The 11,400-nt window shown below is 43.0% G+C and overlaps 1 protein-coding gene across 4 annotated transcripts in view; it reads left to right on the top strand.

The window, feature by feature from the left end:
* Positions 1–6,374, top strand: part of Sh2d4b (SH2 domain containing 4B) — a 48,119-nt gene extending 41,745 nt beyond the window's left edge. For 3 of the 4 annotated variants that reach the window (XM_090346989.1, XM_090346990.1, XM_090346991.1), the window contains 2 exons: positions 585–805; positions 6,069–6,374. In XM_090346989.1, coding sequence (XP_090203115.1) covers positions 585–805; positions 6,069–6,161 — 314 coding nt within the window. In that variant the 3' untranslated portion in view covers positions 6,162–6,374. The remainder of the gene's footprint in view (positions 1–584; positions 806–6,068) is intronic. The other variant, XM_090346992.1, reaches the window with a different exon arrangement.
* Positions 6,375–11,400: the final 5,026 nt, after the last annotated feature.

The raw sequence follows: 11,400 nt of genomic DNA on the forward strand, positions 1-11,400 counted from the left end.
GCAGAGCTGGCTGACTAGTATTTGTAATCAATAAATGCTATTATTCTGATTCATTACTCATTCCTTGCTTATCCAATCAATCTAAATTATTGTGGATTAATTTGTGAGAAAGGTGATTAACTCATTTTTTTTGTTTTATTTTTGTTCTAGTATTGGGGCTAGAACACATGGCCCATGGCCTGTTCTTTAGCTTTTTCACTAAAGCTGGCACTCTACCACTTGAGCTAGTCGCAGCTCCATTTCTGGCTTTTTGGTGGTCATTTGCTGATAAGGCTTTTCTACCTGGACTGGCGTTGAACCATGATTCCCCAGATCTCAGCCTTACTGCCACCAGTACCTGGCTTCAGCTTAAGTTCTTGTAGAGTCTGGGCTCATGGCTGGTTGCTCTGGGCCAAGATGTTCTTTCAGTGGCAGGAGACAAATTCTAGCCAGGTCCCAAAGGCCTTGTCCTGCATTCTCACCCCTTAGACAGCATGGTTGGCTCATGGGCAGAGCCACATGGTGAGCGGAAGGGGTGAGTAACAGAAAAAGAGGAAGGAGGTGCAGAACCTATTTACTGATTGCGAATTTTCTTCTAAAATCAGGGATTATTAGCCGAGAAGATGCAGAGGAGCTCTTGGAGAACATGGCTGAAGGAGCATTTCTGGTTCGAGTCAGTGAGAAAATCTGGGGGTACACCCTTTCCTACCGTCTGCAGAGGGGCTTCAAGCATTTCCTTGTGGATGCTTCTGGAGACTTCTACAGCTTCCTGGGAGTGGACCCCAATCGCCATGCCACCCTCACTGATCTCATTGACTTCCACAAGGTATTCCAGCCCTCCTTGGGGTGTTTGTGGGCATGACAGGGGCAGAAACTTGGACTGAAGCAAGCCAAAGCAAGGCTACCAGCCCCAAGCATGGGTGCCAATCTCACTGCCAATAGAACATTGGGGTGGAAGAGATCAAGGTTGTCCAGGTCAGGCTCTGGGACCCAATGTGCTCCTCTGTCTCGGGCTGTCATTCACAGGCGCACCTGTTACCTTGCCCCTAGGCTGCTTCTCCTCTGAGGACCTGAGTACTCCTTATAGTCACCAGCAAGGGATGGATAGAGAGGTTGATCCTTTCTCTAAGTCTGTATCTCAATCTTGGATATGTCACCTGAATGAGATCTTAAGCCAGGCCTCTGGTAGCTGCAGAGAGGAAGCCTGGGGGCAGCAGGACATGCCAGAGAGAGCAGATGAGCTAGCAGTGCAGTCAGTCCTGTCTCTTGTCTGAACTCCAGGTTTACCACGTGATCTTGGGTAGATCCATGGGAGAACAAATTCAAATCATAAGACCAGGCCCACGGATGTATATAATATTTAATTAGGTCATGTGGATTTAAGTGAGACAGGTGAGATGTTTCTAGCCTCCAACATCTAACCTGAGTTTTGCAGTTGGAGAGAATATCACGGAATTGCTTGACTATCTCATTGGGCTTTTGTATAGCCCAGATCTCTGTGACTTTATCTCATTATGGAGATTTCCAGTGCTTCAGAAAGGGCTCCTAACCTGCCCTTATGAGTAAAGCCCATGGAAAATCTCACTCACCCTGGTGTGGTAGTGGTGCTTGTAATCTCAATACTTGGGAAGTTAAGGCAGGAGGGTCATGAGTTTAAGGTCAGCCTAGGTAATGTAGAAAAACTGTTTCAAAAAGAAGAAGGCCAGGTGCATGGCCTAGTGGTAGAGTCCTCACCTAGCATGCATAAAGCCCTGCCTTTGACTCCTTGGTACCACATACACAGAAAGGCTGGAAGTGGTCCTATGTCTCAAGTGGTAGAGCTCTAACCTTGAGAAAGCCCAAGGACAGTGTCAGGCTCTGAATTCAAGCCCCAGGAAGGGCAAAAAAGAAGTAAAGATAGATGGAGGAGAAGAAAGAGAAAAAAAGAGACAGATCGATGCAGAGACAGAAGAGAGACAAAGAGACAGGAATAGATACAGGAAGAAAAGGAAGAGGAGGAGGTGGAGGAGGAGGAGGAAGAAAAGCAGGGAGGAAGAAAGAAAAAGGAAGGAAGGAAGAAAGAAAGGAAAAAAGAAAGAAAGAAAGGGAAGAAGCTCTTGGGTACCCGTGGCTCATGCCTATAATCCTAGCTACTCAGGAGGCTGAGATCTAAGGATCTCTGGTTCAAAGCCAGTCCAGGCATCTCCAATTAACCACCAGAAAACCAGAACTGGCGCTGGGGCTCAAAGTGGTAGAGCACTAGCCTTAAGGTGAAGAGCTCAGGGCTAACATCTAGGACCAGATGCCTGGTGCCGAGCACTGCCCAGAAAAATGTGAGTAACAACGATCACCAGTTGCCTCCTGGCATTGGGAGAAGCAGCGCAAGCAGAGGGGAGGGGATATGTAGACACGCTTGTCTACAGACACTGGGCCTGCTCTTCATCCCTTGCCTGCTCTTCATCCCTTGCTCTCCCGTAATCCCAGAGCTCCACTGGGGAGGAAGTTAGCCCCAGCATTTTAGCCCCTGTTCACAGTTCAGAAAGCCAGCACCAGTGAGGCAGAAAAACTTGACTTTGGTCTGGCAGCTGACACCAGCTAGGACAGGGAGTTAAGCCACAGCTGTCTGTCTACAATGTGTGCATGCCGCCAATGCCACAGTGTCTGTTTGCCCTGTCTGTCATAAGCTACTTTAGCAGTGATGAGTGTCTTGTTCCGGAAAGAATTTCATACAAATGGTAAATGCCTGTCTCTCAGGGCAGGGCTGGGAAGGAAGGCCAGATCAGATGTCTGTGAAGGTTTTTATTCTCTTCCAAATTTAAACTCTTTTGAGACTGACCATTGGATTTCTGGCACTACAAAAGAGGGATCAGATGTGCGCATATGGAAATCTGGTACCTGGTTTTTATAAATTAAAAACTTAATCACCCAATTATGTTCTTGATTACATTTTAAGAAACATCAAACACAATATCAAGTGAAAGCCACCTTCATTTAAAATGCCTGGTTCTCTCCTTCCCTTTGAGCTTGCCGGTCAATTCTGGGAACTAATATAATAATTTATGGGCATAGGGGAATACGTATATATTTTATTTTATTTTTTCCCCCAGTCCTGGGCTTGGGCTCAGGGCCCGAGCACTGTCCTTAGACTTTCTCCCGGCTAGCACTCTACCACTTGAGCCTCAGGACCACTTCCAGCTTTTTTTCTATGTATGTGGTACCAAGGAATTGAATCTGGGTCTTTGTGCATGCTAGGCAAGCACTCTACCACTAGGCCAAACTCCCAGCCCCATATTTTATTTTTTTAAAGCACTTTTCATGGAAGTCAGATAACTTTATTTATGTAGCTCAACAGCTTTCATGATTAATAAACCATGGAATTAAGTGCATGGTAGCCTTGTCTTTAGAATCAGAATACTGCTTTAAATCCCAATGTTATTTACAAGGTATGGTTTCAGGCTACTACTTAAAAGTGACTCAAGGTTTTCTCTTGAGTTCACTGTGCAGTTTCAATGAGATATGTTTTGCTTTGTTTTCACCCGAGATTGTTATCTGATGTTTTCACTCTTTGATGCTCTACCATTTGAGCCATGTTTCCAGTCCCAGAGACATTATTTTGTAATGTGTTGGAACAAAACACCTAACACTTATAAGTTATTAGTATGTATTGGCTGTTATTAAAATGTGTCTTTGAGCTCTTTCGATGTCTGTATAGTGCCAGTCCTTGTAAATGCAACATGAGCTCTTAAGAAATGGATGCATATCACAGCTTAATTACTTACCTCTCCCTCACACCCATTTCGCAGCTTCCAGTTTCTCACAACAGTGTTTCAAAGCCTGAGTAGTAACTTTCTAGGATGGATTGCTGGAATTGCATTTGCTGGAAAGAAAAGCAGGCACATTTTAATTAGCAAAGATCTACCAGATTGCCCTTCCAGTGCACGATGCCAGATCACGTTCCTGCCAAAACCCCATCAGGATTTCTCCCTACACTGCTGCCAGCACTGAGGATTATTGGTGATTTCATGTTTTTTTTTCCCCCATCAGTGAGCAGATACTGTGTCTCCCAATTGTTTAGCTTGCATTTCTCAGATTCCTGCTGAAGCGAAGAATCTTTTCATGCACTTGGCGGTCACAGGGATTTCTTCATTTGGGAATCCTTTCTTCCTATCCACTGTCCATTTTTTTTCGATGTGGATATCTTTCTTATTGGTCCGATCATTCCTTCAGCTTCTCAATGGCTCTTCAGTTATGTCCATGGTGCCTTTTTAGTTCTTTCACTGGGAATTTTCAGTAAAAATGTCATGCCCATTCTTGCTTCATGGATGACTTATCTTATTCATTCGAGAAAGTTCATGCACTGCTCTTAAAGGCTCTCTCTGTTTGCTTTATGAACTTGGTATTTTTTTAGCAGTCAGTTCGCTTATTGACTTTGACATCTTTCTTTCATACTCATAGTGATCCTTAAATATTTATACATTTTGCATTTATATTTTAATACCTGGTTTACTCATGGGTATCCAGTTTCTCTCCTTACTCACAATCCAATCTTTTTATGCTATAGGGGTTGGAGTTGACTGTGAGTAGCTGATTTTTGGCATGAGAGTATCTTAACTTTTGGGACATCCTTTGCTTACCTAAGAAGCGGGTATCACAGGATATTTTCTCCTATTTCCTGATCTACCTGAGGTTAACATGGTAGATCTTTATTTTCAGTGACTTCAATTTTTGCTTTAATTCTGTATCATCTATTCCTGTCTTGTTTTAGAACTGTTTCTCAACATTCTTCCTTTGTTGATGGCTTCCCTCTTGCTATTTTTTATTTGAAAATATTTGCCAGGGGTCAGTGGCTGATACCTATATTCCTAGCTATTCAGGAGGCTGACTTTTTTTTTTTCCGGTAGTGGGCTTGAACTCTTGGCATGAGCGTTGTTCCTGAGTTCTTCAGCTCAAGGCTACCACCCCACTCCTTGAGCCACAGTGTCACTTCTGGTTTTCTAGTGGTTAACTGGAGGTAAGAGTTTCATGGACTTTAGTGCCCAGGCTGGCTGTGAATCAAGATCCTTATATTTCAGTCTCCTGAGTAGCCAGGATTACAGGTGTGAGCCATTGCACCAGGCAGGAGGCTGAGATTTGAGGATCGTGGTGTAAAGCCAGCCAGAGCAAGAAAGTCTATGAGACTCTTACTTCCAATTAGCCACCAAAAAGCCAGATGCAGATCTGTGGCTCAAGTGGCACAGCCTTGAGCAAAAAAGCTCAGAGATAATACTTGTCCAAAACCTGAGTTCAAGCCTGAGATCTGATACAGTACACGCACGCGCGCACACACACACACACACACACACACACACACACACACACACTATTTTAATGCATGAGGACTGGTGTTATATATAAAATGATTTTATGTATTTATATATGTATATATATATAGATGTATGTGTGTTTATACACATCTATATAGATGTGTATAGAGGTATATATACATAAGTAATTTGTTCTGGGGCTTGAACTCAGGACCTCTCTCACTTGGCTTTTTTGCTCATAGCTCTACCATTTGAGACACACTTTTACTTCTAGCTTTTTATTGGTTAATTAGAGATAAGAGTCTTCCTTTTTTTTTTTGTCAGTCATGGGGCTTGAACTCAGCCTGGGAGCTGTTCTCTTTAGCTCAAGGCTAGCACTCTACCACTTGAGTCACAGTGACACTTTGATTTTTCTGGTAGTTCATAGGAGATAGGAGTCTCAGGGACTTTAGTGCTTGGTCTGGCTTTGAACCACAATCCTCAGATCTCAGCCTCCTGAGTAGTTAGGATTACAGGCTTGAGCCACTGATCCTTGGCTAGAGATAAGAGTCTTGAAGAGTTTGAACCATTATTCCCAGGTTTCAGCCTCCTGAGTAACTAGGATTATCTACTCAGCCAACAGTGCCCTGCAATGTCTCTGATTTTCCAGTACCTTAAGGACTCCTTTCTTAGAGCAGGAATCAGGATGGAGATGCAGGTGTATGGCTTCTGTTGAAGCTGTCTCTTTGAAATGACTGTTTTTTTTTAATTTTTATAAACCACTTTCATAATTAAAAGTGAATTTTCCTTTTGTTTTTCTATTTTTAGGAGGAAATTATCACTGTTTCAGGAGGAGAGCTGCTGCAGGAACCCTGTGGGCAGAGAGACAGCCCGCCAGACTACCATCTGTTGTTTGAATGATTTTTTTTTTTTACTTTCCCTTATGAATTGGATTCCTTTGGGCATCCTTAAAAAAACTCAGCAAACTTTCCAATTTCAATGCTACAGCGTTCTGGAAGATCCAAGGGGAACTCGTACATGAATCAATCTCAAGGAATGTACATATGAATGACATTTATGTTACTGTTCCCATTGCTAAGCTCAGAACAGATATGGCTAATAGCCAAAGTTATTATCAGGGATAGCCCAGCAATGTCTGCAGAAAATAAAACCAATTGGTCATGGCTTCTAGTGTGTAGATCAGGTTTTAACAACCCAAAAGGATTTTAGTGCCTAACTCTGAATTTAACATATGCTGAGTATTCAGTCAATGATTGTTGAATGAACCCATTTTGGAAAGTTTCCAATGCTTGTCAGTAATGACTTATAGTAAGTTATTTCCCCTTTCTCACTTTTTATAAAGCCATGAAAACAATAGGAAAAGGTGGGGAAGGATTTGGGTGGAGTTGGTAGACACTGCATCTTTCATTGATAACACCACTGGAATTACCCAAGGCCTCCAGGTGGGGAGTGATGATTGGACTCTGTCTATTTTCCTTATTCACGGGGAGTGATGATTGGACTCTGTCTATTTTCCTTATTCAATCTCTGACCTCTATCTTCCTCCATCTTTGAGTCTTAGGATGACCCTGGTTTTGCGATAGTAACCAGTTTTTCATGTACTCTTTAAAAAATGTGTTAGTGCTGGGACTTGAACTCAGGGCCTTTGATTTTTCCACTCAAGGCTGGTACTTTACCTCTTGAGCTATACCTTCACTTCTAGCTTTTTTTTTTTGGTGGTTATTTGGAGATCAGGTGCTCATGGACTTTCCTGCCTTGGAACCAGGATTCTCAAATCTCAGCCTTCTGGGTAGCTAGGATTACAAGTGCGAGCCATTGATGCCTGGCTTTCATGTGTACTTATGGGTGTGTCCTGAAGGAATTCAAGGATGGTTTTTAGACACTGCATGAGGCCTTTCCTCTCTAGGCTGCTTTCCATTTTCATGTCACACTCTGACCTCATTGGTGTTGTTTGTTTTTTAATTTTAATTCTGCTGGTCCTTTGTCTAAGTAGTTTCTTCATTTTGATCAGAAGACTCTTCCAATAACTAACTAGTAACCCTCAGGGAAGTTCGTCAAATCACATTCCACATTTATTGGCATATGCACGATTGTAAGATTATAGGCTCTGGAGTCAAGAAGACTTAGGTTCAGATCTTCCCCTATTCACATACTAACATTCTAAATGCTCATGTCATTGTGTTTGGTGAATGAGAGAGGATGAAAGGATGCTGGGTCCAGCAAGGAACTCCTTTCTTTCACTGGCTAGCTGTATTAAGCATCTCTTGTGTTCTACTTAACCTCTGTCCTCACCCATTCTTTGGAGCTTGGACCGGCTACCATCCCTATAGCCAATTTCGCATGGGGTGTGTATTTCCTGCCTGTGTGCATCAGCCTTACACAAGCATGAACCCATGGTGCTTTCTCACATGGCGTATTGTATATGGGCTTCTTGCTCCCTCCTACTGTTGAGTCAACATTCAAAAGTTAATGCTAGGAAGCTAATACCCACAGTAGTGGATGCTAGATCAATAGGTCGTTGAAGCTGGTTGCCTTTTCTCCTCCCTTCTTGCTTGTAGAACATCTGCTATAAGGGACAGTTCTTACTATGGCCCCATAGAAAACAGTGCTGCAAGATGAAGGAACAATGTGAGAAACCAGGCATTGGTGAGATCACTAGGGCATGATACATTCTCTCTATTGTCTTTACTTCTCCCTATCCTACTCTCCGGGATTTTACCCTTGACTCAAGCCTCAAGTCAGAACCTCTGGACTCCAGGCTCTACCTGGGTAAGCAGCCAGCATGTACTTGTGCTTAATAAATATGAGTTTTGCAACTTGGCTCCATAACTTCCTTTCAGTTGCTCACTTCACTGGGTAGGTGATACAGGGATTGCATTGAGAGTGTGGAATTGAAGCCATAGCTGAGGTTTATTCTATTTTCCTTATTCCTATTGAGACTTAGAGGTACCAGACTTCAATTTGGTTCTGACCCATTCCACCTATGAGAAGTTGTTGAAATCATTTAACCTCTCTAAATCTCTGCGCAAGTGGAAAAGAGAGATTTTCAGTGTGGCTACCGTTAGCTTTTGCTAGCTGGCAGGATCACTTAAGCAACAAATAAGGAAATTCCATCCAAATGAAATGTCTTATGAACCACAGCTACAGACGCCACGACAGCTTCGTGCTGAGCGAGGCACATGTCAGGGGAGAGGAAGCGATGATTTCCAATGTGTTGGATGAAACTTCCAGCAGCAGCTCTGAAAGCAGACCAAGATGGGCTGAGAACCCGAGTCTCCGGGCTGTTGTTCTTGTCAGCTCCTAATTAATATGTGAGAGACAACAGCTGTGTTTTCCAGCCCTCGCACATTTATTTCATTTCATTTGGGGCCTGCACTTTCTGCATGTCTCATATATCTTAGGTTTTACCTGGCTTTAAAATAAATTCCTTATAAGTTGTCCTGCAAATGGAATTACTGTCTGGAAAACTGCAATTTCATCTTGAGAGTTTTATTATGCTAATAAATGTCAGGATTCTCAAATAAAGGAATTTCCTATCTCTCTCTCTCTCTTTCTTTTTCAGAGCCCTGCACATTTAATGAAAAATAGTCATTCAGCTGCAAGACTCAGCAGAGGAAAATTTACAATCTATAGCTAGAAAGAGAAGTTGAAAAAGGCACTATGCACCTTTATGGAAGAGAAGTTTGGGGGATTTGAGGGCAACTTGGGGTACAGATGCAGGGAGAGCTCCTTCATGATAGCTATTCTTGGGGTTTATTGAGGGGCTCATGGGATAGAAGGGGAGAGAGCACCATTTAATGGAAAGCAAGAGCTATAATATCCAGGGCTTAGGAAGAGTTTGTTGTTTTGTTTCCCACCTTTCCTCCCCTGCTTTCTTCTGTGACATTACTGGGGCTTGAGCTCAGAGCCTTTTCCTCTCAGCTTTCTTGCTCAGAGATGGCACTTAACTACTTGAGCCATACCTTCACTTCCAACTTTTTGCTAGTGAATTAGAGATGAAGTCTTGTAGACTATTTTGCCTGGGTTGACTTTGAACTGTGATCTTCTAGGTCTGAGCCTCATGTGTCCAATTTCTTAAATATTCATCTTCAGGACTAAGTTCTAATTCCTGGTGAATCTCTCTATTCTCTGGGCTGTAATTTCTTTCTGTGAAATGCAATATCCATTGCTTGTTTCAGATGATGATTAGGAAAATAACAAGGTCTTGTTGGTGTAAGCCCTGTGGGAGTGTGTGTGTGTGTGTGTGTGTGTGTGTGTGTGTGTGTGTGTGCATGATTGTGTATGAGTTCTCTCCTGAGGGCATGAGGGAGACAACATTCTCTTTATCTTGTATTTTCTCTTTATCTAAGGAAACTGAGGCACAGAGAATTTTTTCTTTTCTCTTCTTTTTAATGTTCCCAGGGGTGCTTCTCAGGGAAGGTTCAGAACAGAGATCGATCTGCACAGACTGCTGTGTCTGCCTAGATTCGAAACTAAACTTCTCAAACTGGAATGTGTGAACAGAATGTGGACTGATATTAAAAGTGCAAAGCCATCTTCACGAGGTCTGGGATTAGATGTGAGCTCCTGCAGTTCTAAGAAGCTGAGAGGCTGCTGTGGCTCCACTGTAGACCACACTTGGAGAAGCCAGCTTTGCGCACGCGCGCACGTGTGTGTGTGTGTGTGTGTGTGTGTGTGTGTGTGTGTGTACATGCGTGCCAGCCTGCCAGCCTGCCAGCCTGCCTGCCTGGGGCTTGAACTCAGGGCCTGGGCAATTGTCTCTTAGCTTTTTTGCTCAAAGCTAATGCTCTGCCACTTAAGCCACAACTCTTTCAGCTTGTTGGTGCTTTTTTTTTTTTTTTTTTGCCAGTCCTGGGCTTGGGCTCAGGGCCTGAGCACTGTCCTTGGACTTTCTCAAGGCTAGAGCTCTACCACTTGAGCCTCAGCACCAATTCCGGCTTTTTTCTATGTATGTGGTACCGAGGAATCGAACCCGGGTCTTCATGCATGCTAGGCAAGCACTTTAACCACTAGGCCAAACTCCCGGCCCTTGTTGGTGCTTTTATTTTGCAGAGATGGGGGTAAGGGAGGATAAGAATCACATAGATTTTTCTACCTGGGTTGGCTTCGAACTGTGATTCTCAGATCTCAGCCTCCCAAACAGCTAGACTGACAGGCAAGAGCCACTTAGTTTCACTTTTTGATATCAGTGAGAGTAATATTAGGAACATGGGTGTACATTTTATGATGTTTATGCTCTAAAGCCAATGCCAGTTCTCCAACAATACTAGTTGACTGATTCTGAGCAATCTATGCTAAGGATATCCAGCTCCCCCATCTGAATGAATTCCTGAATTTCTCTTTTAATGTTCCATGACCTGTCTGGTATGTAAGTTAACTTTGGCAATAGGTATATCCTGGCAGGCCTGACTATCTATAAGCTATCCATGAAGCCAGCCAGGGCAGACACTCAGTCTCTATGTCCTGATTTTCATTTCCTGATGAGTGGTGGTGTTGAGGATTTTAGTTTAGTATTCTTGTCAGTTATATGCATAGTTCCTTTTGAGATATATCTACTCAGTCCATGTTACCATACAAAACCCCACATTATTTACTTACTCTTTTGTTAATACCTATTCTAGGTATTAAATACCAACTGCAGGAATATTTGCCAATACTTTCTCCCATCCTCTAGGTTGTCTCTCCTCTAGGTTGGATGTTTCCTTAAATTCCACAGCATCTTACTTGCCTCTCGGTGTTTAGTTCAGGCTTATGGGGTCTTATCCAGAAAAATCACTGCTTTTACTAATGTCTTGAAATGTTTCCCAGGTGGAATCACTAGGGAAATGCAAATCAAAATGTCATCTCTCCCCACTCAGAAGGGCTATTGCCAAAAAAAATCAAATGTTTACAAGCGTGCTGAGCAATGGGAACCCTGGTGGAAAGTAAATGACTATAGCCATGTGTCCACCCATTCCCCGCTCCCCTTTTTTCATTTCACCATACTGGGGGTCAAACCCAAGGCCTCCTGCATAGTAACAAGCTCTACCCTCTGCCCTTAGTATATAACCATTATGGAAAGAAGTCTGGAGACTCCACACAAAAAAGATTCAGTGATTCTGTTTTTGGCTATGTACCCAAAGGAAAAAGGAAAGAGATA

This window comes from Megascapheus bottae, chromosome 15 (genome assembly GCF_031878675.1).
Source record: "Megascapheus bottae isolate mThoBot1 chromosome 15, mThoBot2.hap1, whole genome shotgun sequence".
NCBI classification, from domain to species: Eukaryota; Metazoa; Chordata; class Mammalia; order Rodentia; family Geomyidae; genus Megascapheus; species Megascapheus bottae.